A 19,182-nucleotide genomic window follows, 5' to 3' on the forward strand; every position below is an offset into this window, starting at 1 on the left:
GTGTATGTAAACTTCTGACCCACTGGAATTGTGATACAGTGAATTATAAGTGAAATAATCTGTCTGTATACAATTGTTGGAAAAATTACTTGTGTCATGCACAAAGTAGATGTCTTAACCGACTTGCCAAACTGTAGTTTGTTAACAAGAAATTCGTGGAGTGGTTGAAAAATTAGTTTTAATGACTCCAACCTAACTGTATGTAAACTTCCGACTTCAACGGTAACTGCCCCGATAGGGCATTAGACAAGGATGCCCTCTATCTCACCCAGACTGGTCCTACTGAGCCCCCCTCCCACCTTGACCATACATGACACCCCTGCATCCAACATCTTCACACAGGTCACAAACCTTTCCCCAAACACAGACATCACATTAAACAGATATTCACGGTCCACTCTATCAAAAGCCTTCTCTTGATCTAAAGAGACCAGTCCAAAGTTCACACGAGAACCTCTCGACAAGTCCAACATGTCCCTGATTAAGAAGAAGTTGTCCATGATTGAGCGTCCCGGGACACAATATGTCTGGTCCTTGTGTACTATAGAGTCCAGATGGGATTTCAGTCTATTAGCGAGGACCTTGGCAAATATCTTGTAATCCGCACAGAGCAATGCCACAGGCCTCCAGCTCTTAAGTTCCCACAAGCCCCCTTTTTTGGGCAGGAGAGTCAGAGCCGCCCGACGGCAGCTCATCGGCAACTCTCCTACCCCGACGCACTCACGCAAAAGAAGTCCAGTCCAATTATTCCCCAGAATTTATTTTTTTTACTCCACAGGGAGTCAATCGACCCCCGGTGCACGGCCGGGACAACAGAGGAATGTCCATTTCATCCCTCTGTGCCAGAGAGAGCTTAGGGAGTTCTGCAAACAAAACCTGAGCACACATAGGATCACGCCCTATACAACTCAGTATAAAACTCCACAGTCCGCTCCCACATCTCCCCCACCACAGAGGTCACCCGCCCATCCGAAAGCCGTAGACAACACATACCCTTGGCTTCACCACTCTGTCTTTCCAAACTAAAGAAGAAGGAGCTGGGAGGATAGGATGCCTGTCGAGGCCCTGGTGAAATAGACAGACAATGGTTATGTGGTGATGTGGTTATGTGGTGATCTGAAAAACCCACCGGGAGAATGGTAGCGCTCAACAGCCTATTGCTTTGATTCCTGGACAGGTAAAATCGAGCAAGCCGGGCTGCACTCACCCTGGTTCCAAAGGCCTTCACCCATGTATACTGTCTTGTGTTGGAATGTCTCGTTCTCCAAATATCCACTAGGTCAAACTTAAGGATCTGCCCCTTTTTTTCAATTTTCGCCTAAAATGACATACCCAAATCTAACTGCCTGTAGCTCAGGCCTGTATCTGCCTAAAAACCTGCTGACAGTACACGAAACCACTAGCAACTTTACTAAAACGACTCTTTTTCCCCCCCTATTTTATCATCCGTAATAAACAAAGGCAAATTTGCAACTACCACCCTGGTCGAAGGGGTAGAAAGAGGAGAAATTGGCACCAACACACCCCTTACAAATATTCCACTAGCAATGAGCCTACCTACCAAATTTGCTCTTTTCATGAACAGAACCACAGCTTTGTTCATTCTGGAAGCGGGATGTATAAATTCAGCTCCTACCTGTTCGCCGACCGCAAAGCAGAGCCTTAATTCCATTCTCAGGAACACACCTGAATCCATGCCGTAACGACAGCGTCTCCTCTGCGCTAGGCTGCGAAGGAAACTAAAACTCTGTCCTCTTCCACCCTGACTTTGAGAGTAAACCGTGGCAGAATACCTGACCACTGTGGCTGACCCAAACGTAAGGAAAGCGTTGACTATATACAGACTCGGCGAGCATAGCCATGCTATTGCGAAAGGCCGCCGTAGGCAGACCTGGCTCTCAAGAGAAGACAGGCTATGTGCACACCGCCCACAAAACGAGGTGGAAACTGAGCTGCACTTCCTAACCTCCTGCCAAATGTATGACCATATTAGAGACACATATTTCCCTCAGATTACACGGATCCACAAAGAATTCAAAAACAAACCCAATTTTGATCAACTCCCATATCTACTGGGTGAAATACCACAGTGTGACATCACAGCAGCAACATTTGTGACCTGTTGCTACAAGAAAAGGTCAACCAGTGAAGAACAAACACCATTGTAAATACAACCCATATTTATGTTTATTTATTTTCCCTTTTGTACTTTAACCATTTGCACATCGTTACAACACTGTATATAGACATAATATGACATTTGAAATGTCTTGATTCTTTTGGAACTTCTGTGAGTGTAATGTTTACTGTACATTTGTATGGTTTATTTCACTTTTGTTTATTATCTAGTTCACTTACTTTGGCAATGTTAACATATGTTTCCCGTGCCAATAAAGCCCTTAAATTGAGAGAGAGAGAGAGAGAGCAGCGGTGAGGAGGGTATGTGTGACGGGAGGTGGTTTATAGAGGTTCAAAGGAGATTTTATTTGTTGAATGAGGTGGGTTGCAGTAGTAATAGGTGTGTGTGGTGGGGGGGGGTTGTTCATGCACAAAGGACAGTTATTTACCCCGCCCCAATCCCAACCCCATCGTCACTACACCCCCACCCCCTCGCATCCTCGGGGAAGAGAAACTTTGAACAATGCAGTCGCCACATTCTGACCCACTAAGAGAGGGAGGGATGGGGGTAGGGGAAAGAGGGGGGGGGGGGGGGGGGGGGGGGGGGGGTTCACAAATACAATCACCGGCCTCCGCAGCACAGCCAACCACACCTAAGTATAATGGGAATTCTCTCACACCCAAATAAAAATTCTAATAATCTCAGCTGGGATGGCCTGGCTTACCTTTTGTGTTGCCAAGCACTGTGTGTTATGGTGGTTGGATTTAAGTTGCTTACCCCCTGTTGTTTTTTGCCTTTCCCCCCCCCCCTCTCTCTCTCTGTAAACCTTTCCATCTTCCTCTACATTGTCCGTTTCTTTCTATCTCACTCTGTCCCACTGCTCCTTCTCCCCATCTTTCTTGCGTCCTCTCTCTTCCCCTCCTCGTGTATCCATCTTTTCCTCTAGTGCGTATCAAGCCTGGCTCGGCGTCCCCAGTGGAGTACCAGAGTGACAGTGATGTGGAGAGTGGGACAGAGTCGGGTTCTGCTTCCTTCAGTACCCCGGGACTGGACACAGGGTGAGTGTCATAGACTGGAAGGTGGTGGTATAGGCCTGGACACAGGGTGGTGGTTCTGTAGGGCTCATCCTCCAGTACACAGGGTGGTGGTTCTGTAGGGCTCGTCCTCAAGTACACAGGGTGGTGGTTCTGTAGGGCTCATCCTCCAGTACACAGGGTGGTGGTTCTGTAAGGCTCATCCTCCAGTATACAGGGTGGTGGTTCTGTAAGGCTCATCCTCCAGTATACAGGGTGGTGGTTCTGTAGGGCTCATCCTCCAGTACACAGGGTGGTGGTTCTGTAAGGCTCATCCTCCAGTATACAGGGTGGTGGTTCTGTAAGGCTCATCCTCCAGGACACAGGGTGGTGGTTCTGTAGGGCTCATCCTCCAGTATACAGGGTGGTGGTTCTGTAAGGCTCATCCTCCAGTACACAGGGTGGTGGTTCTGTAGGGCTCATCCTCCAGTACACAGGGTGGTGGTTCTGTAAGGCTCATCCTCCAGTATACAGGGTGGTGGTTCTGTAAGGCTCATCCTCCAGGACACAGGGTGGTGGTTCTGTAGGGCTCATCCTCCAGTACACAGGGTGGTGGTTCTGTAGGGCTCATCCTCCAGTACACAGGGTGGTGGTTCTGTAGGGCTCATCCTCCAGTACACAGGGTGGTGGTTCTGTAGGGCTCATCCTCCAGGACACAGGGTGGTGGTTCTGTAGGGCTCATCCTCCAGGACACAGGGTGGTGGTTCTGTAGGGCTCATCCTCCAGTATACAGGGTGGTGGTTCTGTAAGGCTCATCCTCCAGTACACAGGGTGGTGGTTCTGTAGGGCTCATCCTCCAGGACACAGGGTGGTGGTTCTGTAAGGCTCATCCTCCAGTATACAGGGTGGTGGTTCTGTAAGGCTCATCCTCCAGTACACAGGGTGGTGGTTCTGTAGGGCTCATCCTCCAGTACACAGGGTGGTGGTTCTGTAAGGCTCATCCTCCAGTATACAGGGTGGTGGTTCTGTAAGGCTCATCCTCCAGGACACAGGGTGGTGGTTCTGTAGGGCTCGTCCTCCAGGACACAGGGTGGTGGTTCTGTAGGGCTCGTCCTCCAGGACACAGGGTGGTGGTTCTGTAGGGCTCATCCTCCAGGACACAGGGTGGTGGTTCTGTAGGGCTCATCCTCCAGTACACAGGGTGGTGGTTCTGTAGGGCTCGTCCTCCAGGACACAGGGTGGTGGTTCTGTAGGGCTCGTCCTCCAGGACACAGGGTGGTGGTTCTGTAGGGCTCATCCTCCAGTATACAGGGTGGTGGTTCTGTAAGGCTCATCCTCCAGTACACAGGGTGGTGGTTCTGTAAGGCTCATCCTCCAGTACACAGGGTGGTGGTTCTGTAGGGCTTGTCCTCCAGGACACAGGGTGGTGGTTCTGTAGGGCTCATCCTCCAGTATACAGGGTGGTGGTTCTGTAGGGCTCATCCTCCAGGACACAGGGTGGTGGTTCTGTAGGGCTTGTCCTCCAGGACACAGGGTGGTGGTTCTGTAGGGCTTGTCCTCCAGGACACAGGGTGGTGGTTCTGTAGGGCTCATCCTCCAGTATACAGGGTGGTGGTTCTGTAAGGCTCATCCTCCAGTACACAGGGTGGTGGTTCTGTAAGGCTCATCCTCCAGTACACAGGGTGGTGGTTCTGTAGGGCTTGTCCTCCAGGACACAGGGTGGTGGTTCTGTAGGGCTCATCCTCCAGTATACAGGGTGGTGGTTCTGTAGGGCTCGTCCTCCAGTACACAGGGTGGTGGTTCTGTAGGGCTCATCCTCCAGGACACAGGGTGGTGGTTCTGTAGGGCTTGTCCTCCAGGACACAGGGTGGTGGTTCTGTAGGGCTTGTCCTCCAGGACACAGGGTGGTGGTTCTGTAGGGCTCATCCTCCAGTACACAGGGTGGTGGTTCTGTAGGGCTCGTCCTCCAGTACACAGGGTGGTGGTTCTGTAGGGCTCATCCTCCAGGACACAGGGTGGTGGTTCTGTAGGGCTCATCCTCCAGTATACAGGGTGGTGGTTCTGTAGGGCTCATCCTCCATTATACAGAGTGGTGGTTCTGTAGGGCTCATCCTCCGGTACACAGGGTGGTGGTTCTGTAGGGCTCATCCTCCAGTACACAGGGTGGTGGTTCTGTAAGGCTCATCCTCCAGGACACAGGGTGGTGGTTCTGTAAGGCTCATCCTCCAGTATACAGGGTGGTGGTTCTGTAGGGCTCATCCTCCAGTACACAGGGTGGTGGTTCTGTAGGGCTCATCCTCCAGTACACAGGGTGGTGGTTCTGTAGGGCTCATCCTCCAGTACACAGGGTGGTGGTTCTGTAGGGCTCATCCTCCAGGACACAGGGTGGTGGTGTCACGTTCCTGACCTGTTTTCTGTTATTTTTGTATGTGTTTAGTTGGTCAAGGCGTGAATTGGGGTGGGCATTCTATGTTTTCTGTTTCTATGTTTAGGTCAGGTGTAATTAGCCTTATATGGTTCTCAATCAGGGACAGGTGTTTGACGTTTCCTCTGATTGAGAACCATATAAAGGTAGGCTGTTCACACTGTTTGTTGGTGGGTGATTGTCTTCTGTGTCTGTGTATGTTGCACCACACAGGACTGTTTCGGTTTGTTCGTTCGTTTGTTGTAGTCTGTACCGGTTCGTGCGTTCTTCGTTATATGTAAGTTCACATGTTTTAGGTCAGTCTACGTTCGTTTGTTATTTTGTAGTTTGTTGAAGTGTTTTTCGGTTTTCGTCTTTTCTTTAATAAACGTAATTATGTCTACATTCCACGCTGCGCTTTGGTCCAATCCCTACTCCTCCTCTTCGTCTGAAGAGGAGGAGGAAACCCGTTACAGAATCACCCACCAACCATGGAGCAAGCAGCGTGATAGGAACCAGCAACAGCGGCCAAAAAAACAGGACTCGTGGACTTGGGAGGAAATATTGGACGGAAAGGGACCCTGGGCTCAACCAGGAGAATATCGCCGCCCCAAAGCTGAGCTGGAGGCAGCGAAAGCAGAGAGGCAGCGTTTCGAGGAGCTAGCTCGGGAAGCAGGAGAAGGATCTGGGTTACACTACGTGGGAGGAGATCGACAGGTGGGCGATCAACCCAGGGCGAGTGCCGGAGCCCGCCTGGGATTCTCTGGCGCAGTGCGAGGAGGAATACCGGCGAATGGAGGCAGCACGACGACGCGGTAGGAAGCCTGTGAGTAAACCCCAAAAATTTCTTGGTGGGGGGGGGCTAAGAGGGGGAGTGGCGAAGTCAGGTAGGAGACCTGCGCCCACTCCCTGTACTTACCGTGGAGAGCGAGAGTACGGGCAGACACCGTGTTACGCAGTAGAGCGCATGGTGTCTCCTGTACGTGTGCATAGCCCGGTGCGGTACATACCAGCTCCTCGTATCGGCCGGGCCAGATTGAGCATTGAGCCAAGTGCCATGAAGCCGGCTCTACATATCTGGCCACCAGTGCGTCTCCTCGGGCCGGCTTACATGGCACCAGCCTTACGCATGGTGTCCCCGGTTCGCCTACATAGCCCGGTGCGGGTTATTCCACCTCCCCGCACTGGTCGGGCGACGGGGAGCATACAACCAGGTAAGGTTGGGCAGGCTCAGTGCTCAAGGGAGCCAGTACGCCTGCACGGTCCGGTATTTCCGGCGCCACCTCCCCGCTCCTGCCCAGTACCACCTGTGCCTACACCACGCACCAGGCTTCCAGTGCGTCTCCAGAGCCCTGTTCCTCCTCCACGCACTCTCCCTGTGGTGCGTGTCTCCAGCCCAGTACCTCCAGTCCCGGCACCACGCATCAAGCCTCCTGTGCGTCTCCAGAGCCCTGTACGCACTGTTCCTTCTCCCCGTACTCGCCCTGATGTGCGTGCCCTCAGCCCGGTACCACCAGTTCCGGTACCACGCACCAGGCCTATAGTACGCCTTGAGAGTCCAGTGTGCCCTGTTGTTGTTCCCCGCACTAGCCTGATGGTGCGTGTCCTTAGCCCGGTACCTCCAGTTCCGGTACCACGCACCAGGCCTACAGTGCGTCTCAGCCGGCCAGAGTCTGCCGTCTGCCCAACGGCGCCTGAACTGCCCGTCTGCCCAACGGCGCCTGAACCTCCCGTCTGCCCAACGGCGCCTGAACCTCCCGTCTGCCCAACGGCGCCTGAACTGCCCGTCTGCCCAACGGCGCCTGAACTGCCCGTCTGCCCAACGGCACCTGAACTGCCCGTCTGCCCAACGCCATCTGAACTGTCCGTCTGCCAAGCGCCGCATGAACTGCCCGTCTGCCATGAGCCTGCAAAGCCGCCCGTCTGCCATGAGCCTTCAGAGCCGTCCGCCAGACAGGAGCCGCTAGAGCCTTCCGCCAGACAGGAGCCGCTAGAGCCTTCCGCCAAACAGGAGCAGCCAAAGCCTTCCGCCAGACAGGATCAGCCAGAGCTTTCCGCCAGACAGGATCAGCCAGAGCTTTCCGCCAGACAGGATCAGCCAGAGCCTTCCTCCAGACAGGATCAGCCAGAGCGTTCCGCCAGACAGGATCAGCCAGAGCCGTCAGCGAGCCATGACCAGCCAGAGCCGTCAGCGAGCCATGACCAGCCAGAGCCGTCAGCGAGCCATGACCAGCCAGAGCCGTCAGCGAGCCATGACCAGCCAGAGCCGTCATCCAGCCATGACCAGCCAGAGCCGTCATCCAGCCATGACCAGCCAGAGCCGTCATCCAGCCATGACCAGCCAGAGCCGTCATCCAGCCATGACCAGCCAGAGCCGTCATCCAGCCATGACCAGCCAGAGCCGTCATCCAGCCATGACCAGCCAGAGCCGTCATCCAGCCATGACCAGCCAGAGCCGTCATCCAGCCATGACCAGCCAGAGCCGTCATCCAGCCAAGATTCGCCAGAGCCAGCCAGCCAGGATTCGCCAGAGCCAGCCAGCCAGGATCCACCATCCAATCCGGTGTTGCCCCTCATTCCGGTGTTGCCCCTCATTCCGGTGTTGCCCCTCATTCCGGTGTTGCCCCTCATTCCGGTATTGCCCCTTAGTCCGGTGCTGCCCCTTAATCCGGTGGGTTTAATTTGGAGGGTGGTCATTGGGAGGAGGCTACAAAAGCGGGGATTTATTATGGTGGGATGGGGACCACGCCCAGAGCCTGAGCCGCCACCGTGGACAGATGCCCACCCAGATCCTCCCCTAGACTTTTGGTGGTGCGTCCGGAGTTCGCACCTTGAGGGGGGGTTCTGTCACGTTCCTGACCTGTTTTCTGTTATTTTTGTATGTGTTTAGTTGGTCAGGGCGTGAATTGGGGTGGGCATTCTATGTTTTCTGTTTCTATGTTTAGGTCAGGTGTAATTAGCCTTATATGGTTCTCAATCAGGGACAGGTGTTTGACGTTTCCTCTGATTGAGAACCATATAAAGGTAGGCTGTTCACACTGTTTGTTGGTGGGTGATTGTCTTCTGTGTCTGTGTATGTTGCACCACACGGGACTGTTTCGGTTTGTTCGTTCGTTTGTTGTAGTCTGTACCGGTTCGTGCGTTCTTCGTTATATGTAAGTTCACATGTTTTAGGTCAGTCTACGTTCGTTTGTTATTTTGTAGTTTGTTGAAGTGTTTTTCGGTTTTCGTCTTTTCTTTAATAAACGTAATTAAGTCTACATTCCACGCTGCGCTTTGGTCCAATCCCTACTCCTCCTCTTCGTCTGAAGAGGAGGAGGACACCCGTTACAGGTGGTTCTGTAGGGCTCATCCTCCAGGACACAGGGTGCTGGTTCTGTAGGGCTCATCCTCCAGTACACAGGGTGGTGGTTCTGTAGGGCTCGTCCTCCAGTACACAGGGTGGTGGTTCTGTAGGGCTCATCCTCCGGTACACAGGGTGGTGGTTCTGTAAGGCTCATCCTCCAGGACACAGGGTGGTGGTTCTGTAGGGCTCATCCTCCAGTATACAGGGTGGTGGTTCTGTAGGGCTCATCCTCCAGGACACAGGGTGGTGGTTCTGTAGGGCTCATCCTCCAGGACACAGGGTGGTGGTTCTGTAGGGCTCATCCTCCAGGACACAGGGTGGTGGTTCTGTAAGGCTCATCCTCCAGGACACAGGGTGGTGGTTCTGTAGGGCTCATCCTCCAGGACACAGGGTGGTGGTTCTGTAGGGCTCATCCTCCAGGACACAGGGTGGTGGTTCTGTAGGGCTCATCCTCCACAGGGTGAGTGTCAGATTATTGCTATCACAATTTCAACAGACATTTGTGGGGTACATAACGAGGGTAGTTTGCAGTCCTGATATAGGAGTAGGGTTTTACAGGTTGAGTGTGTTATTGGAGAATAATGATATAGGGTGAATTTGCTTCTTCTTCATTGGGGGTTTGGCTGTGGTGAGCTGGAGCCGTCCCTCCTCTCTCCACTCCACTCTCTGGCGCTAATTACATTACTGCAGCACTGCTCTGCTCTGGACACTTATGTAACCCCTGAACACTGGAGGAGAGGAGAGACTGTGTGTGTGTATGTGTGTGCGCGTGTGTAGTGAGGCAGCAACAGGGGAGACCGAGCTCCACTCTATCTATCTGAAATGTAGGGTGTGTGCTTGGAGAGTTCACTTAGCTGTGTGTGTGTGTGTGTTGCTGGGCAGGGTTGTCCCAGAACCAGGTGTAAACCAGATGACGTAATCCAGTTTGCCATCACACCCCCTCATAAATGGTTTGGAGAGAGAAAAGGAGAGGGGTGAGTCGGTGTGTTCAGCGGGCAGGATAGGATGAAGGAGGAATGACATTAGCTCTATTTGTGCTGGTTTGGTGTGTTTGAGCTAATGGCTGGGCAGAGAAACCAAGAGAAAGGAAGAGAGAGAGGAGGAAAGGGTGTTAACTAGTTGGCAGGCAGGGTGGAGACAGTGAATGGCAGCGAGGAACAGGGAGGTTGGGAGGGAGAGGAAGTGAAGGAGGGGAGATGGAGAGATGGACAGAAAAAAACAGGAGAGAGAGAGAGAGAGAGAGAGAGAGATCAGCTTTGAACTGGAAGCTGTCTAACTGTATGGGTTTTTGTTACTGTCTAGCGCTCTCTGGTGGCTGTGACCTGTAAATTCACCCAGGGACCACACATCACTAGGAGATGTGATGAACCTGAACAATAGACTTAATTAGCAGTGATTATTCAGAGTCAGGCTCTGTTAAGACGTCAGCATGCATTCAGTTCGGCTGGCGCCTAGCTGACCTCGGCTAGGCGAACCAAACAAGTGTGGTCGCATACTCCCTTAAAAGACCATCGCTTGAAAAACTAGAAAAAAGCGGAAAAAGTACTGTTTGTCCATTTTGAGACTCCATAGCCACTTAAATGGGAAAGTCAGTTAAGAACAAATTCTTCTTTACAATGACGGCCTACACGGCCAAACCCTAACCAGGACGGCAATTGTGCGCCGCTCTATGGGACTCCTTGATCACGGCCGGTTGTGATACAGCCCGGGATCGAACCAGGGTCTGTAGTGATGCCTCTAGCACTGCAATGCCTTAGACCGCTGCGCCAGTCAGGAGCCCCAATATTGTCCCGCAGAACAAAACGTATAAGATCTCCTAAGCTTGTGTTAACCTCAGACCATATTTTGGGCGTTTATCCCAAAAAGCCTATTATTTCCCGTTGATTTTCCCCATAGGAAAGGCTGAACCAACCAGAGGGGAGTCATTTCAGGGTTTTAGGACTACAAGCTGGAGAGCTCTATAGGTGTTACATCATAGACATTTCCTTCCAGGGTTAGTTGGGACATAGACAGTACGGGTGGGGCTGGAGAGGTAAAGGTCATATGTAAAACACGTCTGATTGCGTAACACTAACAGTTCATATTCAGGTAGATAGCTGCTTTCTAGTAATCCTGCTAATACATTTTGTCATTTCACCAAGTACATGACTCAATGCATGTCACTCCAGCCTTACCCATATCATGACAGGTCTACTCTCTCTCTCTCTCTCTTCCGTTGTTTCTCTCTCCATCTCGTTCCTTCTCTCTCTCTCTCTCTTCCGTTGTTTCTCTCTCCATCTCGTTCCTTCTCTCTCTCTCTCTCTCTCTCTCTCTCTCTCTCTCTCTCTCTCTCTCTCTCTTCTGTTGTTTCTCTCTCCATCTCGTTCCTTCTCTCTCTCTCCTTTGCCTTCCCCTCTCCCTCTCTCAGGTCAGGCGTAGACATGGACATGCAGGTGGACCCTGATTCGCCGGATATGAAGAGGAGGCGTGTCCATATGTGTGACTATGATGGCTGCAACAAGGTGTACACCAAGAGCTCACACCTCAAAGCCCACCGCAGGATACACACAGGTACCACACACACTGACCCTGTCCCACCCACATACTGATCTCTAGCCAATGGCTGACCCAGGACCCACATTTTGTAGCCAATGAATAGACACGTAATGTCGATCTATACTAGAGCTTCTTATCTTATTGGTTTTTACCTAAAGTACTGCCTCTCCGAATGACATTTTCTCTTATAAATCCATCTGTCGAGACAGTAGATGGAAATGGCTTGCATTGTTCCCACGGACACGCTAGTATTTTTTCCTGAGTCTGTCTGACGTAGGATGTGAAATCTGGGATGTCCCTCTTACCATTTAATTCGCTCTTCCGACTGTCCATCAACTCCTCGCTGAACCCTACATCATGGACAAAGCACGTGCCTGCAATCGTTACATCGTAGCGCAGCAGGAGAGAGTGGTTTCATCACGGTACCACCTTCAGAGATTGATTCATAGGCATTCATCTAAAATCATTTGAAACAAAACACTTTCTGTTTGTCATAGATGGACAATATTAATATGAGATGAAAGGCTAGTTCCTAGCTCTGTGAGACGTCCACAATGATGAGACACAGGAAGCCAAGCTAGAGCTCTGTGAGACGTCCACAGCGATGAGACACAGGAAGCCAAGCTAGAGCTCTGTGAGACGTCCACAGCGATGAGACACAGGAAGCCAAGCTAGAGCTCTGTGAGACGTCCACAGCGATGAGACACAGGAAGCCAAGCTAGAGCTCTGTGAGACGTCCACAGCGATGAGACACAGGAAGCCAAGCTAGAGCTCTGTGAGACGTCCACAGCGATGAGACACAGGAAGCCAAGCTAGAGCTCTGTGAGACGTCCACAGCGATGAGACACAGGAAGCCAAGCTAGAGCTCTGTGAGACGTTCGCAGCGATGAGACACAGGAAGCCAAGCTAGAGCTCTGTGAGACGTTCACAGCGATGAGACACAGGAAGCCAAGCTAGAGCTCTGTGAGACGTTCACAGCGATGAGACACAGGAAGCCAAGCTAGAGCTCTGTGAGACGTTCACAGCGATGAGACACAGGAAGCCAAGCTAGAGCTCTGTGAGACGTCCACAGCGATGAGACACAGGAAGCCAAGCTAGAGCTCTGTGAGACGTCCACAGCGATGAGACACAGGAAGCCAAGCTAGAGCTCTGTGAGACGTTCACAGCGATGAGACACAGGAAGCCAAGCTAGAGCTCTGTGAGACGTCCACAGCGATGAGACACAGGAAGCCAAGCTAGAGCTCTGTGAGACGTTCACAGCGATGAGACACAGGAAGCCAAGCTAGAGCTCTGTGAGACGTTCACAGCAATGAGACATTTGGATCAGGAGAGACCTTTAGAAAATATATAAGATCTTATAGTCATTTTATCATTTGATGATGCTATATTTAGAAAGCATGTCATTTCAAGACTTATTCAAAGTTTTGTTGAATAGGAAATACATCATACAAAAATGTTCCTATTTTTATATTTTTTGCATATTTTTACTTTGTACTTGAGCTTGTGTCCTCAAAAGTGACTTCACCTCAGCAATGTGTAACTATTTTTACCAGAAAGGTGAGATTTGAACCTTTCTTGGAGTATGCATTATTACTAGTTATTGATAAATAATGATAATGATGATAAATAATTACCTTTGGGGATTTCTTAGGTTACATTTTAGATTACATTCCGTTAGATTTAACTGGTTTTAAACCAATGTTTACACAATCAATCAACCAATCATCTCCATATCTTCTTCCCTGTAGGAGAGAAGCCGTACCACTGTACCTGGGAGGGCTGTACCTGGAGATTCGCCCGCTCAGACGAGCTGACGCGACACTTCCGTAAACACACGGGCATCAAGCCCTTCCGCTGCACCGACTGTGACCGCTCCTTCTCCCGGTCCGACCACCTAGCCCTGCACCGGAGACGCCACGTCATGATGTGAACCGTGACCGCTGACCTTTGACCTTTAAACCTTAAACCCCCTGCTACCTTCGCCCTCCAACCCATCACCTCCCTCTCCAGCCCCCCTCGGGACTCAGATGGAACTCAAATGGGAGGGCCTGAACTCTGACCCCTAGAGGTTCTCTGCTGTGTCACTTCCTTTGGCTGTTCCCCCTCCTCTCCTCTCTCTAAAAAAGAACCAAGGTTAAGACAACATACATTTTCCACGCGGGAGCGTTCGAAAATAAACTCATACATTGGACCAACACTGATTCTACAGGATTACCATTGAAAACGTCACCAGTGGTCAAGAAATCAAGTAATAAAGTGGCGGTAGATCATTTGAATCAATAGAATGACCGTAAAACAGTTGTGTTATGTGTTTGCAGAGTAGTTAGCTGAAGTTCACTACGATTGTGTTTATTTTCCACTTTGATGGCGAGCTTTCTGTACTGCTAAAATTCCCTTTCAGTCATTTTTGATCGCATTGCTGGTCCATTGTTTAGACCTAGTCTTCTCTACGCCCACGCCTCGTCCTCCATTTTGAACTGTGGGTCATCGTGGAGATCATTGCATTCAAGAGGTGGAGAATGAAGATCCCAAAAGGATGACAAGAGTTTGTTGTTGTTTTCTGGTTGCTTAGCACCTGAAGGGGTAGTCCACAACTCTCATACCCCACAGCTTACCTCCTCGTTTCTCCCTCACACCCCACGCCGTGTGCACACAGCCAGAGGCCATCTACTTCAACAGCACCCTATCCATCCAGAAGATCGACTAGGGAAGACAAACCAGGGATAGAGCAGAGAGAGATGGACAGGCTGGACTGAGAGAGAGACCGAGGACATACTTTGAAATGATGCAGGGTTACCTACATCACACACTCGGCTCAGAGCGAGAAGAGGAGGGGGACAGAGAGGAGGTGGAGGAGGCAGGGAAGGATATGTGGCTTTTGTGTCAGTTTTGTTTATTTGAGAGGGGAAAACACTTCAGAGATTACTTTTCAGCTGTCGAGCAACTGTTTACTGTGTCTGATCATCTTCTGTTAACCTGCGCTGCGTGCATGGGCTAGCCGTCTGTACGTGTGTGTGATTGTGTGTGAGCGTTAGTGTAGTGTGTGCTATTTAAAGACAGTTGATGATGCATCATGTCCTCTCCTCCGTACGTATAATTTCCTCAGCAGAGTCAGCGGACCCCTCGGGTGTGGCGGTGTAGAAATGTCTTATTCGGTCTTATTCAACCCTCTTCCGCTCCATTTCTCCGCTCCCCCATCTCCTGAAACGGGGAGCTACAAGACTGTGAAGAATTCAGTTTTATTAATAGTTTCAATCAGAAATGAAATCATGTTCACTTGCCCCACAGTTATAGCTTGTTGTTCAGTAACAGTATTTGTGTTGTTAAAAAAAAAAAAAGGCCTTCTGTAGTTTTTCTCATTTTCTTCTCTTTCTCTTTGCTAATGATTGGCTCGTAACATAATAACATCCATTTTTTTTTGTTGACTATTTCATATCCTTAGATTGTGCTTGAGGCTGTAAAAGTAGAACAAGAAAAAGGTTGAGATTACAAACTAGGGGAGCTTGTGTTTGTGCGCGTAACAAATAATCAGAGCTGAGGATTTTAGAAGGGTGTGTTCGCTGCAGCAGTGTGTTACCTCTCGCCCGTCGGAGCCTTAATGAATCAAAGTCGATCTGAGAAGCTCTGTTTTTCGAAACGCACGTTTGTTTTGAGACCCCGGGGAAACGGGGTCTCATTGCCCCCCCGGCGACACGTCGCGAGGCACTCTGTTGTTACGAGCATTCCTGCCCATTTCGACCCAGATCAGGGCCTGTATTCACAAAGGGTCTCAGAGTAGGAGTTTTCGATCCATATGATCATATTCATTATTATCTAAAAGGCTGAACTGATCCTAGATCAGTGCTCCTACTCTGAGCCTGACTGATCTCCATGTCTTCAGGTGGCTGTTTTTACCTCCTGCTCTCTTGTGTTCACTTGATTATGCAACCTCCACAGACCTGGCTCCTAGCGCTGGTTGAATATGTGTTGCTACTGGAACATATACAGCTCTCGCTACTAAGCACTGTTCTGGAGTCAGTGGTAATGTACATCTTGCTACCGGGACGTACACAAACCTCCCTCTTAAGCGCTGTTCTGAAGTCAGTGGCTAAGTACAGCTCCTATGGTACATGCATACAGAGGGCATACTAAAGAACATGTAAACAAAGTGTTTGACTCTCTCCCTGGCAGTCGCAGCAGCCATCATCATTTCAAAACGCTGGCTAAATAAAACATGATTGAATTTAAGATCCCTTTTCTCTTGACAATATAAAAAGAAAGTGCAGATAATAATGCTTTTCTAACTGGGAACCCGGCCTTGGTGTGAGTTGAGTTGAGCGCATGCCTGAAGCAGAGAGGGATCTTATTGGTCCACACAGAGCAATGCAATGTTCCTATGAGTTTCTATCATTCTCTGCTTCAACTCCTAGCAATGTTACTAAGCACATCTTTCTAGAAGAGGACATGCCTTTGATTGCAACTTGTTATTCGATGGTATTAGACATTAAGGACTATGAGAAATGAATTAAAGAACAAGACGTGTACATACTGTATATAATCAAAAAGTCCATAATAAATGTAACAGGTGGAGTTCTATTTTTAACACTGACTAGACAATGTGAAAAATATCTTTTTTTCTTTGATTTACAACTGAAATGCTGAAATGTGTTATATAAAAAAAAAAAATTTTTTTTTTTTTTAAATGTCCTTAAAAATCAGTCCCATTTGTGTTGTGCACATTTTGTTTTTGTGAAGTTGGCAAGCATGTCGGTGTGATCATGGTGCCCTAACCTAACAGTCCTAATGACCTGCAACCCGCAACAACAAAAACATGAAGGACCGTCCAAAATGGCACCCTACCCCCTAATGCACTTCTTTTGACCAGGGCCCCTAGGGCTTTGGTTAAAAGTAGTGCACTATATAGGGAATATGGGGCCATTTAGGACGTACCCAGAGTTGAAAATATCTGTTATCATTGGTCAAACCCACCTCACCGCATTGATACGTACAATACAAGTACCCCTTTAATGTCCATTGTGAAGTATTACTCCATATACCACAAAGAAAACAATGCCATAATACATCAATACAGTACACCAATATAGAAATGTTCTGTCCAACAAAAGATAGATCCATCTGTGGTTTAGACATGGCAGCATACCACTTAAGACTTGATGACCCTCTATACTGTACTGTATTTGTACAAGCCCATTTATCCACTTCACTAGTCACCCCTCACTTCAACAATATGGCACCACATAATGTAAGGGTGGATTGATTGTGTGTGTGTGTATAAGTGTGTGTGCATGTGTGTATAAGTGTGTGAGTGTGCCTCTTCTTATCATTAATCAAAACTCATTTTCTTAAAGTAACTGTCTAGTGTTGACAGATTTTCATGACATATCGCCTATAATTAATAACAATGAGTGAAATTGTTTTACTTTCCTGTTTGTTTTAATGAATTATGTTAAAACGCAGGTTTTCTGCGTTGCAATGGTGTAGGTGTACCCCAACGACAGAATGGTATGGGCGTATACCGGTCATTAAAAATATTCGTGCCAGTAGACCGCTGATTGGCCAGCTCATCCTCCTTCGGGAGGATGACATCATCCTCTATGAGGAAATGGCAAGCATTTTTTAAACGGTCTGTTCGAGATACACATTTGAGCTGGGGGGTTTTGAAGAAAAAAATCTCCAAATTATGCTTTGGCCACAAATACAAGTATTGGATGAGTCAACAACATTATTTAGGTATGGGTTAACAGAATAGATTTTCACTGGCCACTTACTTTAACAACCAGAATTGTAGGTATTTTATATTGAAAGCATTAACTTTTGGGCCAGTACTATATTACTCAGTGCAATGCAGTTATTGTTATTGTCATTAATATTATTTGTTTTGTATTTGTACAGAACAAATGTGTAAAGATCAGTGAGGAAGAACGTGAGCTTTTTGATACTGTGAGAAATGGTGTTTCATTAAGTCTGTTTCCCCCTGTACAGTTGAGATTTACCCCACTCCTTTTATAGAATAAAAGGTTTTTGGTGCAGATTGTTGATGCAATGTCTTTATTGTTGACTACGGGTGAAATGTTCATAGTGCAAAAGAATTGTATCCTGGTGGAACTTGCATGATCACTGCATTCACCATTGAAGAAAGTTACATAGAATGGTGAATGCAGGGATCAGGCTGGTTGCCAAGGCTAAAATAATCGTGCAAAGTATAAAAATGACCATTATAATCGGGCTGCATGATTGGAAACTTTTCTTCGACAATGTGCGTTGCAATGAGGCGACTATTTATGTATTGCTCAGTTTACTATACTCCAGTTAAATAAGCGCCTCCTTATAACGCACAAGAAAAGTTTCAAATTAAATCACACTGCAAGATAAGTCATTTTTTTATACTTTACGCAAATATTTTGCATGACAAAGATGTCGCCCGTTAAATATTATTTGACAAGAAAAAATGACGGTTAAGAGTGACTTTTGGGACAGTGGGAAGAATAACTTGCATGAGAGTAATATAGTCAACCTCATGGGGGAGCGCTATGACAGAGAATGATGCACAAGTGGTGATGGTGCCTGTGAAGCTGCACTGCCTCACAGACTGTTTATGCAACTCCGCCCATTCTTTCCTAGCAGCCAATCAAATTCAAATTGTAGATGGAGGGACAGCAAGAACATTTTTGACATCTTTGATGCAGGTGAAAAAAAGGAAGCACATTGCATCCAAAAAAAACCACTGAAATATGTAGATTATTTGCAAAGACTATTTCCAATTTATACAAGATGATATACTGTAGATTGCTGGTTAGTTATCTTTTCAAATGATCTAACGTAGCTTGCTAGATAGCTAGTTAGCTAGCTGCATATTGCTGGCTATTTGTCAACGTAATGCAGCAAGTACAACAACTGTTAAACTGCTTAGCTACCTATTTTCTGTGAAGCAATTAGCTAATCGCAAACTGTAATTTAGCTGGCTGGTTAGATAGTTCAAACTATCTTTGCATCTAACATAACGCAGGCTCCTCCCAGGCTGATCAGAGTACTTAGAGGCCTTAACTAGAGTTGATGTCCGAGCCCCAGTGGAAATCAAATTAGCATAATACAACAATCCCCATTCAAAAAATCTGTCAATTTGAACTAGAGATGCATCTTGGTGAATCCGCCGCACTCGCCAATGTCGCGCTTCCGCATCTGCGGTGAAAGGAGACGGAGCTAGAGCCATGTTTGTCAGACCACGAGACCAAAACAATTGTCTGTAGCATCCGAATGGTTTGGCCTCCGAAACTACTATGATAGTGTTCTCCGTTTTGCTCTACGACCCCCACAAGTGTGTCGGGACTCGTCTGAAGTCGGTACTGCCAATCTGCCAACTTCTGTCTGTAGCATCTGAACAGTTTGGGCTACACACTAATATGACCCCTCTGTGGAAACGTGAGACTCTCACGAACACGTACACAAACGTGTACACTCCCACGAACACTCGTCTGAAGGTTCCCCGGGTACCAGTTGAAAAAAAGTAATGGAAGTACTGTATATATGAAGACTGTTTAGTGTAAAAAACAAAACAAATGTTTCCTGATCTTTCTCATATTGCTAAGATATAGAACAGACACTTCAACTTCCTTTAGATTTTTTGGGGGGACTATCTGTTGTTCCATGTGGTGAATATTTAATGGTTATTTGTGGTTGCATGAAACTTGTGCCGGTGGAGAAATGTTTTAATGTGGGGCGCCGTCCTCAAACAGTTGCATGTTTTCGCTGTAATAGATACTGTAAA

General features: G+C 48.5%; 1 protein-coding gene across 3 annotated transcripts in view; it reads left to right on the top strand.

Moving 5' to 3' along the window:
• LOC129862911 (Krueppel-like factor 8) overlaps window positions 1-17,446 on the top strand; it is a 106,798-nt gene extending 89,352 nt beyond the window's left edge. For all 3 annotated transcript variants that reach the window (XM_055935011.1, XM_055935012.1, XM_055935013.1), the window contains exons 5-7: window positions 3,066-3,177; window positions 11,290-11,432; window positions 13,166-17,446. In XM_055935011.1, coding sequence (XP_055790986.1) covers window positions 3,066-3,177; window positions 11,290-11,432; window positions 13,166-13,347 — 437 coding nt within the window. In that variant the 3' untranslated portion in view covers window positions 13,348-17,446. The remainder of the gene's footprint in view (window positions 1-3,065; window positions 3,178-11,289; window positions 11,433-13,165) is intronic.
• Window positions 17,447-19,182: the final 1,736 nt, after the last annotated feature.

Source organism: Salvelinus fontinalis, chromosome 9 (assembly GCF_029448725.1).
Source record: "Salvelinus fontinalis isolate EN_2023a chromosome 9, ASM2944872v1, whole genome shotgun sequence".
Classification (NCBI taxonomy): domain Eukaryota; kingdom Metazoa; phylum Chordata; class Actinopteri; order Salmoniformes; family Salmonidae; genus Salvelinus; species Salvelinus fontinalis.